This window comes from Varanus komodoensis, unplaced genomic scaffold, assembly GCF_004798865.1.
Source record: "Varanus komodoensis strain SLA01 unplaced genomic scaffold, ASM479886v1 scaffold105, whole genome shotgun sequence".
NCBI lineage: Eukaryota > Metazoa > Chordata > Lepidosauria > Squamata > Varanidae > Varanus > Varanus komodoensis.
In genome coordinates, this window is record NW_025335297.1 from 722,604 (window position 1) to 738,290 (window position 15,687).

General features: G+C 47.5%; 1 protein-coding gene across 1 annotated transcript in view; it reads right to left on the reverse strand.

The window, feature by feature from the left end:
• Positions 1 to 1,231: 1,231 nt before the first annotated feature.
• Positions 1,232 to 15,687, reverse strand: part of TUBB (tubulin beta class I) — a 16,396-nt gene continuing 1,940 nt past the window's right edge. Inside the window, exons 2-4 of the mRNA XM_044419606.1 lie at positions 5,748 to 5,856; positions 4,649 to 4,759; positions 1,232 to 4,007 (exon numbers count right to left, since the gene is read on the reverse strand). Coding sequence (XP_044275541.1) covers positions 2,950 to 4,007; positions 4,649 to 4,759; positions 5,748 to 5,856 — 1,278 coding nt within the window. The 3' untranslated portion in view covers positions 1,232 to 2,949. The remainder of the gene's footprint in view (positions 4,008 to 4,648; positions 4,760 to 5,747; positions 5,857 to 15,687) is intronic.

Below are 15,687 nucleotides of genomic sequence, written 5' to 3' on the forward strand. Positions count from 1 at the left end.
AGGATGGGAGACAAAGCTAATGATGGTTCCAGACACAATGAGCCTTTAGTCATACATAAAGCAAACGTTTTGAATTCAGCGGGCCTTAAGTTAGTCATGGTCATCACATCCCTTTGATTTCAGTGTCTACTCCATTTGTGCCTGAATCTGGATCAAATCCATTTCTTGGCATGCAGGATGCTAACCAGCAGCCTCCGGAAACTTCATAGTTGCAGTGGCATGAGAAAGATTCTGCAAAGGCGCTACACTCGAGTAAAACAGCAAGCCAAATGGGATGGGATTCATTTTTGAAGATTGACTCCACAGCCACAGACAAGCCTTGAATCCATAAAGTTTTGGCTCAATTTGTTTGATACACCCGTGTTCATGTTTCATACTCACCCAGTAGCAGTACAGGGAGGGTGAAATAACCAGAGGCCTTGGGAATAAGGGAAATTATGTGTCTCCAAAAAAGGGGGAAAAAACCACAACTGCATCCAGGTATCTTAATTCCACTTCTAGCTCATTTCTTGAAGGCTCACTAGTCTTCCCAATGGTCAAGAATGGAGGGCTACTTGGAATCCTTGCCTGTAGCACACAACCCTTTTGCAAAAGCCCCTGCATACAAAAGCATTAAAGGGACAAGAACACCCCCCAGAAAAAGCAAAATGGTGGCAGCTCTTTCGTGCCCATTTGAGAGTGGCTCACAATCCAGCTGTTTGAAGGCCACCAGGGTAAGGTTGCAACTTCAAGTAAAATTCCTTTGGGATGGTTTCTTCTTGAAGCAATCCTCATTTTCTCCAGTTCTTGAGATGGCATCTTGAGATAGCAACCCCAAGATCCTCCCCTCACCATTGCAATTTCTTTCCAACTTTTTAAGTGCTCTCAGTCTGTATGTGGCCAATACTTGGCATTGTGCAAAGACCCAGGCTCAATTCTACACACAGGTGGGGAACTTCCAAGATCTGTTGGCCTATGGACATTAGGGGTGGTGTGATTAGAAAGCACCCCATCTCTCTCACACACACACACCTCTCTCTCTCTCTCTCTCACACACACACACACAGAGCTAGTATAACTGCCCTGTGCTTCCAAAAGAGCGTATGATCAATCATGGGTGATGGGATTTTTTTTCTGTATATTCCAGGAAGCGGAACAAAATAATTTTGTTATTTTTATGTACAGGAGGTGGCTTTTTTTTTCTTTTTTTTTTTTGGGTGGGGGGGAACAGTGATAACACTCAACACAAAAAGAAAACATAAAAAAACCCTTTATTTCTGTTCACAAGACATCTTTTCAATATGAAAAAGCAGGTTTAAAAAAAGATGAGGGGGAAAATGAGGACACGGGGCTAGGGAGAGCAGAGGTAACAGGCAGTAGAGACTGAAAAGCCGCGAGTGGTGGTAGAGCCTCTCAGCTATCACCGTTTCAGCCAACGCAGTTCTGTCACTTTCTACTCAGCCCTCTTGGAGCTGACCCACTTCCAAGGGGTTTTCACTTCAGTTTTCATTCAGATTTAATTCTCCTGTTACTACACCTTTGACAAGCATTATAGAAGTTTGCCTCTTTTAGCAGTTCTTGAGTGGTAATGAATCCCTTTGCAATCTACTCTGGTTTGGTTTTCTTCCAACTAGCAAAGGCAAGCAAGCAGATGCTATCTCAAGAAGCGTCAACCCATCTTCCTAAACCAGGTACTCCCCCAGCTATGGCAGACTACAAGTCCCACTGCCCTGGGTTGGGTTCAGACATATGCAAGTCAGGGCAAAAAACCATTTTATGGGGCAGATCTGTGAAGCAGACCGAACACGGTAACTGGAAAGCAAGGGCTAGCCTGCATTCGCAACTGCTTACTCCTATTCAGTGAGCAGATGCAAGCTTCACAGTGAACAAACACCTACTTTTGATTACTTCGGGGCTTTGAAAAGGCAAGATCGGGCACAAATTTACTCTAGCTCAGGGTCAGGAATTTGTACCACCTCACGTTTTGGTTAAACCAGAAACAGTAAAAGGCACCTTTAGACCTCATACTTTGGGTGACTTTAGAGCAGAGAACAGAGCAGAGATACTCAGGGACACAGATCGTGAGGGGCATAAGCGTTGTTGGGAAGGAGGCAGGGATGCGATGCTCAGCACAGCTAGTTTTTATACTCCGGGCATGCCAAGTTAAAGGCACACAGTAGGCAACACTTGACTATTCTTGGAAAGGGACTCCATGGCCTCCTACATGTGGTTGGACTAGATCTCCCACAACCCCTGGGCAAGGGCCATTTTGGATGGAGCTGATGTGAATTCATTATCTGGAGGGTCACAGCTTGCCTGCCCCTACTCTATGTTATTAGTGGTTTACAATGTATGCCTCTTCTTCCAATGGCAGTTTCTTCAGAGATAAGCACCTGGAAGGTATTGATCGCGAAACCAATATAGGCTTACTAGGAGAGGCACCCACACAGACCAGACTGTTTTAGCACTGTTCCTACCGACTGCCCGAAGGCAGAAAACCTTTCTTGTCAGGAGAGCCAATTTGTGGCCATTTGGGTCAGTAGCTCACGCCAACAGAAGTCAGACAGCACTGACATAACACTACACTTGGAAGGGTAGAAGCCTATCTTTCAGGAACACGTCTCCATTTTAAAACAACCAACTTCCACTTCTGTGGTTACAAGCATCAGGCAGCCCTCCCTGACTGTGCTGGACTATGACTCCTATCATCCCCACATCCAGCTTTTACTTGCTATCAGCCATTAGAGGCCACATTCACCACTGAGAAAGAATGCGCAGAAAAGATGAGATGATCACAAGCCAGTGTTGAAAAATGGAGACCGCTCCATGAGAGAAGCCCAGAGAAGAGATTGACAGACTAAGCTCGAGAGGAAAGGAAAAAGAAATAGAACATGGAGATGCAATTTTTTTTTAATTTTTATTTTGTGCGGATTGATTTGACTTTATTTTTTAAATGGGATCAGGTTAACCTCAGGCTTCCTCCTCAGCCTCCTCTCCGAAATCCTCTTCCTCTTCGGCTGTGGCATCCTGGTACTGCTGGTACTCTGAGACCAGATCATTCATGTTGCTTTCGGCCTCCGTGAACTCCATCTCGTCCATGCCCTCACCTGTGTACCAGTGCAGGAAGGCCTTGCGCCGGAACATGGCTGTGAACTGCTCAGAGATGCGCTTGAAGAGCTCCTGGATGGCTGTGCTGTTGCCAATGAAAGTGACCGCCATTTTCAGGCCCCGGGGAGGGATGTCACACACGGCTGTCTTAACGTTGTTGGGGATCCACTCGACGAAGTAGCTGCTGTTCTTGTTCTGCACGTTCAGCATCTGCTCGTCCACCTCCTTCATGGACATCCGGCCACGGAAGACGGCTGCGACTGTCAGGTAGCGCCCATGGCGGGGGTCGCAGGCGGCCATCATGTTCTTGGCATCAAACACTTGCTGCGTCAGCTCCGGCACAGTCAAGGCCCGATACTGTTGGCTGCCACGGCTGGTCAAGGGAGCAAAGCCTGGCATGAAGAAGTGGAGCCGGGGGAAAGGAACCATGTTGACTGCCAGCTTGCGAAGGTCAGCATTCAGCTGTCCAGGAAACCGGAGGCAGGTGGTGACACCACTCATGGTGGCCGAGACCAGGTGGTTCAGGTCGCCGTAGGTTGGTGTGGTCAGCTTGAGGGTGCGGAAGCAGATGTCATAGAGGGCCTCATTGTCAATGCAGTATGTCTCATCCGTGTTCTCCACCAGCTGGTGCACCGAGAGGGTGGCGTTGTACGGCTCCACCACTGTATCAGAGACCTTGGGAGACGGCACCACACTGAAGGTGTTCATGATGCGGTCAGGATACTCTTCGCGGATCTTGCTGATCAGTAGGGTGCCCATCCCAGAGCCGGTTCCACCACCCAGAGAATGGGTCAGCTGGAAACCCTGCAGACAGTCGCAGCTCTCTGCTTCCTTCCTCACCACATCCAGGACGGAATCTACCAGTTCAGCGCCTTCTGTGTAGTGGCCTTTAGCCCAGTTGTTCCCAGCTCCACTCTGGCCTGAATGAGGCAGAAGGCGGGAGAAAAAACAGAAAGCCTGGACTAAGGTGGGCAGTGCTTCTCCCTCGGCTACTAGCTATTCTTTGCTTTCTAGCCTGTTCCCAGAACATTCCCCTTCAGTCCATCTCCCATCAGTCTCCAATGGGGCCAACACTGCAGGGCACCAGCAGAAGCTCCTCAAATGGTGTTTGGACTTTGCACATGCCTCTTGTTAAGGAGTGTGAATTCTGCTGGGGTGCCCGTGATCTTTCCCCATTTTTCCTGCTCGTCATGGAAGACGCACATTCCATCAGGCCAAAGGTCCCCAAGAAGGTTCTATGGTAAGCTCTGCAAATATGCTCAATAAGCTTCTGCAGCCTGTAATTCAGAGGTGCTCAGGATTCAGGGAAATTGTATTTGCCCTTACACGTTTTGAAGGCCACTAGCTCGCACCCATAACACCAAAGTTTACAGGGACGGTTGGGCAGTCACAGGCCAAGGATCCAGCCTACTCTCTTCCCCAACACTGGCTTCCCAGTTTTTCTAACTCCTTTGCTCAAACCTATTCAGATAGTCACAAGCCCTGTATCTTAGTCACAAGCCCTGTATCTTTCCCCACAAATACCAGGCAAAGGAGCAAAGGGTGTGCAAGGGCATCTTACCAAAAACAAAGTTGTCTGGCCGGAAAATCTGGCCAAACGGCCCAGACCTTACTGAGTCCATAGTTCCTGGCTCCAAATCAACCAAGATAGCACGGGGGACGTATTTTCCACCTAGCAGAAAGAAGGGGCAAGTATATGTCACATCTGACAACACAGCAAGAGAAAGATTCCTCCAGTGCCCATCTATAATACCTCCCATGAGAATGTGAGCGCTATGCGAAGCTCCAACTCCCCCAAAATTGGCTTTGCTCAGCTTTCCGACCACTTTCAGCTCCAGGGCCACATCCCACTTTGGAAAAGCGGCTGCATTCCAGTGGCCAGTAGGTCCAACCCCCCCACCCCCACCCCACCAGCATACTTAGGCATAAATCTCTTACTACTAGCAGCTAAGTGTAATGAAGCACCTGCACAACAGTTTGGAAACCACAAATTAGTTTTTAGTGGAGAGCAGGGCGAGACCAGAGGAAGGAGTTCTAGCCTTCTGGGGAACATTGGAGGGATAAATAGAAACCCCGGAGGGCTGCATCTGCACCCCAGGCCTTCATTTCAGCACTTCCGCTTTATGCATCAGAAGGAGTAGTGGAAGAGTGCAGAAATTCATTGCAATGGAGGGTAGCACCAATGCAAGAAGAAATAGAAGCAAGCCTCAATATGGCCCTGGTAAAGGGGACGTAACCAAAATGCTTAAGTTGCCTGATGCATTTTGGGAGAACCCTTCCCTCAAGAGCACTAGAATAACGCCAGAAACTGAATTTAACATGGGGCAACTTCTTCCTGAGGACCATTCTGATACTTGCTGCTTTGGTTTGCTCTCAAGAGGCTGGATGTGGCACACAGCTTGGATAGTATAAAGGCTTAAAATACACAATCTTTTGACTATAGCTCTGTACACCTTACTTAATCCCTTGCCCTATTCATGTCTCTTCGTGCCTAAGACAAAAGGTAATGGACAGAGGAAACAACAACAGAGCAGCAGCAAACAAGGTACACCAAGTAGGGCTCATGCATACGGTCTGGAAAAGTGAATTCTGTAGACAAAGCCACTGCAGCACATCAGTGCATGTGCTGGAGAGGAGAGGAGAGGAGGAGGGATGCTTACCAGTGGCCTCATTATAGTAAACACTGATGCGGTCAAGCTGTAGGTCGCTGTCCCCATGGTAGGTCCCAGTGGGGTCAATTCCATGCTCATCACTGATCACCTCCCAGAACTGCAGGGAAGAAACGGAAAAGATGCAAGCTGGAGTGTGTGTACAGAACTCAGGGTAACAATGGCGGACGGCAGAGACAAGTGCCACTTCCCATACGGTTGGCGTATTTTCCATCCACAGAAGGAACAGCCTGCTCAGTTGGAGGAAAGGGAGCCCTTGACAAACCAATTCTGCAACGGTTTCCAGAAAGCACTCTTGTAAATCAAAGGAAGTGCACAGGGCAAAAGTTTGGGTTTTGAGCAGCCTTTCCCAACCTAGCGCCTTCTAGATGCTCTGGACTACAATGCCCATCATCAGCGCTAACTGGCTGACTGGAGCTGATGGGCATTGCAGACCCATCCTCTGGAGGTTACCTGGGGTAGAGGTGAGGAAGGAAGAGAAAAGGGCATCTTCTTAGATGCTGCCTGAAGTCATGTCTACTGCAATTAACTTTTGAGGACATGCTGCCTGGAAAAAAACTGGCAGGGGGAGGATGGGATTTATTGATTAAAATTAAAAACCTTTAATGAAGAAAAGTCGCCCCTTTAATGGGCACACCACCTTTGAACTAACAGCACAGGATGAACTGCAAGCATTCAGCAGAGAGAGAAGGGAACTCTGCACATGGTTACTTGCTGCCACCTGAGTTGTTCCCAAGTGGAACCTGCACGGTGAAAACTGGTTCTAGGGCCCACCAGCATCTCAGTAAGGCCTGGGGATAGCTGTGCGAAAGCACGGATGCGACTGGGAAGCATCCACACCAGGCCTCTTCCGTAGCCATCCTGCAAAAGGCAGCTCAGCTCCACTCGTTTCATCAGAGTCATGTGCTCCTTTACACAAGAGGCAGAGTCAGTCTCTCCCTCTGAAAGGGCTGAGGGCTAACTCAGCCCCTGGAGCAAACAGGACAATGATTGCCTTCTTCCCCTGAAGACGAGCCATGGGAAACCGGCTCCCTGACCAGCAGGTCTTGCCTCCCACAGAAAGGAGCAACCCTGCATCTCCATCTCCCTCAGCTAGGACCCATCTCCACCCAAGAGAGGGCCCTGGCGCTCAGCAGGCCTGCTGTTATTTCCAGCAATCCCCACAGCTCTACTCTACAAACCTTCTAGCTGGAATGATCTCTCTCTTTTCAGAGAACCTGTAGGCTTCGTTTTAGACTGAAAGAGCTTTAAGCTAAACTATGCTGGCAGTTTGGGTCCCACCTCTTTTGGTTCCACCTCCACCCACCACTGAAATAACAAAGAGGTGATCAAAAATGGATTTCAGCTATTAAGGCTGAAAGAAGTTGTCCTCCCCTGCATCAGAGCAATTACTTCCCATAAAACACCTTCCTCCGCTTTCCATGTCAGCTTGCCTACCCAGGGCCCCAGCATCATGCAGACAATCTCGAGCAGCTTGTCAGATCAGGGGCTGGCCAGGAGCCTTCTGAATCTCATGTTATCTCGTGAAAATGGGAAACGACTCTTGGAATACCACTAGCACCGGCCACACCTGGTGGTGACACCACAGGAGTAAACGGGGAGGGATGAAACCTCGGCCACCATTATGGATCATCTTGAGGAAAGGTGCTTTACCAACAGCTTGAAAGCTCATGTATTAGTCTTTGTGACCCAGTTCACATGTAACCACAACTGTGGGTTAACTAACGATCTATGATCACCACAACCTATGGATGGTTTCTGAGTTAACTTTAAACGACTAAGTGTCCATGTTTAGACCTCAGTCTAGCAAGTTACAATGAGATTGTAGGTTAACTGAAAGTTGCCAGAGGCAGCATGCTCATTCCTGCCAGACTTTGGTAATCCATTGGTCAATTAACCTGAGATGCAAACCAGGTCGTTCTATATGCTCCACGCAAGAGTACAGAGACTTGGTGGAGTGAGGTTCTAACAGGATGTCTATGCTTAACCATGCTCAAGACCCATTAATGCCACTGGGAGAGATTCCTTTTGGATAGGCAGCATTCCTGGCTCCTCAGTCCATTATTATATTTCAGGCCAGCTGCTTGGAACACAAGCAAGGTCTCAAACATGCACCCAACAAGCTTTCCAGTCTCTGAACTGGACAGATGGCAAAGGACTGAGGCTAAGCTGCTTGTATCCGGCCTCTGCCAATCAGTTCCCACAAGGGATTAGAGTTCTTTCTGAAAGCTTGAAGCCCTGAAGCTCCCCAGCATGGGGAGGAGAGGGGTGTGGGGGTGTCTGGAGGGGGGTCATGGGAAAGTAAATGCCAAGTTTACCCAAGGAGAGCCTGAGGTTTTAATCCTCCCTCATGGTTCACAAGGAGAATCTCGTTCAATGTTACTTTGCCCAGTGGAGTTCATCAGGTGGCTGGTTACCCAATTTATCAGAATACAAATAGAGCAATTCTTTTTTCAAATCCTTTATTTCTCAGATGCCTGCACAGGGGGAGTAAGCAGCAGGAAGGACTGCAAACCTCCTGAGAGTTAGAAGCCAATCCTCCATCTTTTCAGGTGCCTATTCCCAATCCAAATCATCAACCATGTGTGCTGGGACTGATGGACACTGTTAAACATTAAAACATCTGAATCTAAATTTAGCGGAAGTGGACAGGTGCAGGGAAGGAAACATTTTTTCTCAGACTCCAACATTGATGGAAGGAGACAGGAAATGTGCAGGAAAAGGTCAGAAATCCAGATGTCATCCTGAGCAACTCGGCATCTAGATTCTCTTTCTAAGTGCTGGAGTGAGTAGACTGAGAGCAAGGCTGGAGGTCCCTCAAAGCTTGAAAGCCAACAGGCAGCCAGAGCTAACAGTCTCCCCGCTGCCACACACAGATCTGATGGGTTACCCCACCCTTCAGTCTGCTACACTAGAAGAGAGAGCAAAACGGAAGAGCAATGCCAGCTTTAGAATACACTCCATGAGCTGCATCACCACACAGACATGTCCAGATCCTTCAGTGCTGCACCTCACTTCTACAAAACTTGGAATAATGAGATCCAGCAGGGAAGAGGCTGCTACACAAGCCCATCTGCCCATAGGGTCTGGTGAATAGGAATGAGGAAGGGACCCTGTAAGCCACTGCAGGAATCCATCCCAAACTAAAGGCAAACAGGACCGGGTTTTTGCGAAATCCCCCACATACCCTCTTGCCTCCACAGCTGTGGGTGGTGAGGACAAAACATTCCAAACATTTTTCTACACCCTGGTAATGGTTGACTGGAGGAACAGAGGCTGCCCAAGCCAACCTCCCATCTCCCTTCCCTCCTGCCCTCAGAGGGACCCTCCTAAGATGCCAGCTGCTCAGAAGGAAAAGTAGCCAGGTCTTTGCCCTTCCCTGAAGAGATCACACATGCAAGAGCTAATTACCTAATGATGATGAGCTATATCCTCTTGATAATTCTACCCATAGCTTTCCATGATAAGACCCTAATTTAAAAAAACAAACAACCCTGGGGATGATTTGAGACTATTGCCTATTCTTTTTCTAGAAGGAAATGAGGCAGCCCAGAGTCCAACCTAAGGCTTAGGGGTTTGTGCCTGCTTCCTACAACTTGGTCTCTGACCTAGGACCCCCCTTTTCCCAATCCCCTTCTTACTGCAGCACTCCACTGCTTCCTCTCATACAGATATAGACCCCAGGCAAAGAGCTGCTAATTGCTTATCATTCCATTCCTGTTTGTCCTTGTTTCATCTTGCAAGGAGCCCAAGGCGGCTCGGCTCACGCACTCCTTCATCTCCATTTTATTCTCCCACCACCCCTGTGAAGCAGGTGAGGCTGAGAATGAGTGAGTGGCTCAGAGTCACCTAGTGCCCTTCATGGCGGACTCTAGAGAAGGCAGCCTTCCTGGCTTTCGGTCCAGCAATTACCCCACACAGGCTCAGTGTGGGCCCATTCCTCTCGAAAGCAAGCGGCAGCAGGCCTCTCAGTCTGCTCTTGGGCATCTGTTCTGCACATTATTAAGGGGAATGCATTGCTCCACAGCCCCCGTGGCTCCTCGTACCATGACGCAGGGGCCAAAAAATCCCATAGGAGTCAGTGGGAAAAGCTGATGTTGCCAGGCCCTAACCTACTGCAGCCTTCCCCAACCTGGTGCTGGATTGGACTACAGCTCCCACTACGCTTTACTATTGGCCAGAGGAGGCTGATGGCCAGGTTGAGAAGACCAAATTCAAGTCATGGCTCCAGTCTACAAGTAATTGCTGACCAGAGCAAGCAACCCAAATCACCGCCACAAGCAGTTTCACAATTATCTTAACCAAGATAATTTACCCTTTGCTAGCAAATCATTCCCAACTGGGGCAGCTGAGGTCACTACTGATGCTTCTCCAAAGCTTCAGCAAGGAGCCCCCTAACTCAATGCAAGTATTGAACAAGAGATAGTTGCTATTCTGTTGTGTAGCCCTGCGGCTAAGAGGCTGAGCTGTAAAGCGGTTCAAATCTGCCCTCGGTCATCAACTCAGTAGGGGGTATTAGGTAATCTGCTACTGCTCAGCCTCAACACCACCACCCTCTTACCCCATCCCTTGCCCACCATATGGGCATTAGGCAACCTACCCATCTTACAGGGCATTAAGGACTGCTGAGATTAAGTATGTCAGGGTGGTGTAGAAATGTAAGAATAGAAACATGAAGCATTCTCTGGTGTGTAGTTATTCTAATGTCTTGCTGCAGTCAACACGGTATGCATATTTTCAGAATTACTCCCGTGTAAGTTAAAAATTAATCCCTGTGGCTGAGAACCAGTCTTTGCCCAGACAGGAGCAAAGCTCCAGTAGAAGATTCCACCAATGGAAGGCAAGGAAGCACCTCTCAGATTTCTCCCACCTCACAGGTTGAGGAACCCTCTGGAAGGTGAAGGCTTAACTGGCAAAAATAGCTCCCTTTCCACAAGGTCTCAGCCTATGAATGGAAGGGACGCCTTCCATTTGCAGTAGCTCAGGTAGGATGCAGTCACTGCGCTCTCAGAAGACTGGGTTTGTAATTCAGGAAAATTCTATATACCCGTTGGAGAAGACCCATCAGCCAATCATTCTGCAAACTTTCTTCCCATTGACTGATATTGTTATTGAAAGTGGGGCGGGACATTTAAGCTTGCAATCACAGAACATCTCCCTGCAATGAGGTGACAAGGCACGGTCCCTGGATTGCGGTCCCCAGATGGGCATCCAAAACCATTTCAAAAATGTATCTCATGTTTTAGGCTACAGTGTCATAACCAGAGCAAATGACTGCAGAAATGAATTTAGGGGAGTGGATTATCAGGTACCCCACCCCAAATCAGCTTAAACACAGTGAGGTTATCTCCATTTCTCACTGTAAAGAGGCGCTCATCCTACAAAACAAATAGGATGTATACAGACTGAAAGGAGTATGTGCTTCTTATCCTGTCTTGCTTTAACAACCAAAAACATCAAACAATGCAGTATGGGTGTGGCTTGATTAGGCATTTCCACACTATGAAGCTTAAGTAGTTTTATATTGTTTTAAATGTCAGGGATTGAGATCTCTCTCACACACACACACTCACTCACACATCTGCCCTCCCCCTCGGAATTGTAGGTGAAGATGTTACTGCTCCTCCATTACATTCCTAGAGCTTGCAGGCTTCTCTGCAGAAAATTATTAGCAAGCCAGTTTTAAGTCCCTGGCACAGCTAGACCCTTAGTCTCAAGCCAGCGCCTGCAGGGATGTGGTCCTTAGCAATGACCCTTTATTAAACGCTCATGTGAATACCACTGTAGATTTAAAGACATGGCAGAGTATAGTTCGATGTTACCCATAACCCCTTCGCCACCAGTTTCCATTTAGTCTTCTCAGTCATGAAGCCAAGTGGGTGGTCTCAGAAGCACTGAGCCTCAGACAGTCCCGATGTGTAACGCAACAGACTGTAGTTCTCCTGTATCACACCCCCTATCCCCATGTTATCTATATCCATCCAACAAAAATGCCAATTTATACAGTACTACCCAAGAAAACCCAGATAAAAGGAATAGTGTGAATACATCTACCTAGTTTACTAACTGGAGCTTTTTTACAGATGCAAAACTCCTACCAGTGTTAAGATTTTACTGGTAAAGTCCAAAGGACATGGGGAAATCTGAAACATTGTCTCTGCTCTTAAGTATGAAAAGCTTGAACTTTGAAATTGAGCAGCAGTAAATCCCAGCTTGTGATCCTGGTAGGGAAATGCATAAAACATGGTTTTAATTTTGCTGCAATGGATTTAATCCTGTTCCTAACTTTGCAGCTCCAGTTCTCCCCAGGTAGGGTAAGCAATATATATTGCTAACCTAACATGATGCAGTCATTCGCATCCCACAATACACCAGGCAGGAGAAATGGGCCCTCTTGGCAAGGATGGGTGAAGAGCAGAGATCATTCGAGACCACAGCCTTTCTCCTCCCTTGTCGACTTCAGGCATTAGTCAGAACAAGGCTACATTTGCTACATTCCCTTAAAGTGAAATGAAACTTTGTTGTTTACACCGTCACAATGAATGTTAATCTTTTCTCTTATTACTATTTTTATAAAGACTCCATCATGGGAATTAGAATTAAAGAACCCCACTGTTTTAAAAAAGATTACTACAATTTTTAGAAAAGGGAATCTTTTTCTTCAGAAAATTCCCTCCATTCAGAATAGATACGAGACAATCCAGCACCAGGACCGCCTGCAGTTCAGTGTCAGGCACAGTGTGTGTCAAACCTGACCCATGCTGGCTAATAAAACACACATCTATTACAGTTCTTCACTGCTAATGCCTTACATAAGTCATACCAAACGGATCCATTAATACTCCTGTAAAAACAAAAAGATGATATCGCCACCATTTTTGAAGAGAAGGCTAACTGGTGACAAAGCACTTGCTCTCCTCCTCTCTGTGTGTGTATACATGTTAATTCACTCTGTACTGTACAGCCAAGTCAGCTGATGCTAAATGGAGAAGATTCATAAAGCCGTATCCCAAAACTACAAGATTTGCACTAAGTGGTCATTAGGTCAGGCCCTCTCCCAACAGCAACTCTCACTCTCCTAGAGCCTTCCAGATGGAACACAACTCCCACCATTTCCAACTGGCTGGGGTGATGGGATCTGTAGTCCCTCACATCTGGAGGGTGCTGGGTTGGGGAAGGATGCTGTACCATTTGTTCTTCTCAAAGACTCAGGCTGATTCTGCCCCCTCCATGTCTGTCTTGAAGACAGTGCCAAGGGAAATGCAGATCCCGGCTGGGCCACTCCTAGACTGCCACGTGGTAGCCAAAGATGCCCCAGGCACTGCAGAGCCATAAATTTTTAAACACACCGGGGGGGGGGGCATGAGTTTGGTCTAGCCTCACCCAGACTGCAGACCCAACCAGGCCAGAAACTGCACTCATGCAAAAAAGCCAACTTGAGCGATTGCTGGTGCTGGCAGCTCTAGCAGGCGCTGAAATAAAGGGCTGAGCAGAGCAGCTGCGGTGGGGAAGCTCATGTTCCAAGAGAAAAGGAACGGGGGTGATGGCAGAATTTCCGAAATAAAGAATGCTCCTTGCTCTAAAGGAAAATTGGCAACCGTGCTCGAAGCAGAATTCTCCTACCTTGTCGCAATAGACAGACCCTCTTTTTTAATTCATCAGGTGCCAGCAGAAATCCGCAGACACACCCACCTGCATGCTAAAGCGGGTACCGCAATGTAGGTCATGCAGAGGTGAATGAGGGTGGGGCAGCTGGGAAATAGCAGACACTGGCTTACCGGGCTGGGTGAATCTCCCAAGCAGCTCTTAAAAGCTGAAACCTTCAACTTTCTAGAAGCAATTTAATATCCAGATAGTTTATACTAAAGGATACTGGTTCTGCCATTTTTTTATTCTAGATCATAACTAGAGAAGGTTCACCATTAAAAAGACCACCCCACTAACATCTTTATAGGATAGTGACAGAATTGAATTGTCCTCATTTGCAATTACAACCTTACAGCTGAATGCAAAAACCTATTTTGTCTATGTGACAGCATTTGTTGTGTCCCATCCCACACCTCTCTCCATTGCCTCACATCTTAGCATGACCAGGAAATAGAACCAAGGATGGGACTGAATGGACAGAAAGCAGTTTGGGTTTCAGTGGCTAGGACCCCATAAAGGAGGGGGCACTTTTAGCCCAGATCCTAGTGGTGTCGATCAGGAAATACACTGTGATTCATTCTCCCATAGAAAGGAAAAGCTGTCATTCACTTGGGAGCAACAATAGAATTGGGGTCCAAACTTGCCTATGACTCATCACACTAGATTCCCAGCCCTCAGATTCTCAAATGGTACAGCATCTTATTGAAGCTGTGCCTCCATACACATCCTGCCCCATAAAAGAGACATTGTCTAGAATTCACTATTAAATATAGTGACGCAGAGCAATAGATGCAGGAAAATGGAAAAAGCAACTCTTTGGAGTGTTAGTGTGTCAGTTATAATATGGGTCAAATGGCTCTTCAGAGCGCCAACACACACTGGTGTGAGAAACATACCAAAGGGGTGTGTGAGTGCCACAGAACTCCCAAATGAATGACCCAAGAAAGAATTATGTGCAATCTGCAACTTTACCCTGCACCAGCTGTGACAATGGATCATCTATTTACCTGCTATTCTCTGGGACCCATTATCCATTACCTAATTTATAGGGAGGGGTACTGAAAGATGCACCTGACAAAAGCTCTGCTCTTATGCTTCCTGTTCACTATGTGGATTATTACAAACATCAAGGTATTCCAGTTAAAACATCCAACTAGCCCAGAACTGGAAATATGTGAGGCTGGGGGAAAGTGTAGGGTGGGCAGCTGCCTACAGGGTGCCTGCCATTGTTTCCAGCTCTGCTGGGAGGGACACACCTTAGATCAATCACCCCCTGCACAGCACACAAATAAGATATTTTCTGTCCAATCTGCACACTTGGGAGCGAGCATATTCCTTTTAATATTTAATAATTAGGAGTCAAAGGGCTTTTGTATGAAACCGCTGCACAAGAACATTTAAATCTGGATCCAAGCCAGTTCAGCATCTAAGGAGCTATGTACATGTCAGCACTAGTAAGGAATTTTAGGATGGCCGGCAGCCAGTGCAAGATGACCGCGCTTGGAAGACACTGTCCCTATTTAAAGAGGCAAAAATGAAAAGAAAGGGAGATTGATCGTGACGCTCATGATTCGTAAGACGCCACAAGCAGCTAGGGATTTTTTTAAGGCCACGGTGCTTCCGTCTGACAAGCAAGGACTACTACTCAATGCTCCCCGCCCCCCTCTGGCTGGAGAGTCCCACCCAGCCAGCAGCCATTACACACACAAAGGCCGCAGCAATGGTGCGGTGGCCACTCAGCAGGAAGACAGACGAACGTCACTCTAAGAAAATGGGAATCGTTCACAAAATGTGGATCGGTCTGAAAACCGAGCAAGGATGCGGGGAGAGGTGGAAGCGAGCAGTTGGTTAAGCCTGGAAAAGCAGGGGAGGAGGAAGCCCTTAGCCAGCCAGCCCCGCATTCATGTGCCTGGCAGCGTGCAGACAAAGAATGGGGGAAGATGGTGGGCGGCGAGTCAGAAGGGGGACGGCCATTTGGCGCCAGAAATGGCATTTGCTCAGTATAAAGGGAAGGGTGGAGGTGGGCGAATAAAAAAAAGCAGCCTTCTCATTTCTTTCTAGATTAGCGTTCATGAGCCTTTTACTTTTTTAAAAAGAGGCATAAAGTTCCCACCCTTCTTAGCAACATTTAAGGCTCAAGACTGCAACCACAAAAAAAAAAAAAAAAAAAAAAAAAGAAGGGGAGCGCGGCCCCTTTTTAAAAACGAAAATTGATCCCCAGGCTGAGCTCTGGGGGCGGGGGGGGGGTGAATCAAGTTCCCACGTCTTAAAGCAGGGCTAGGAT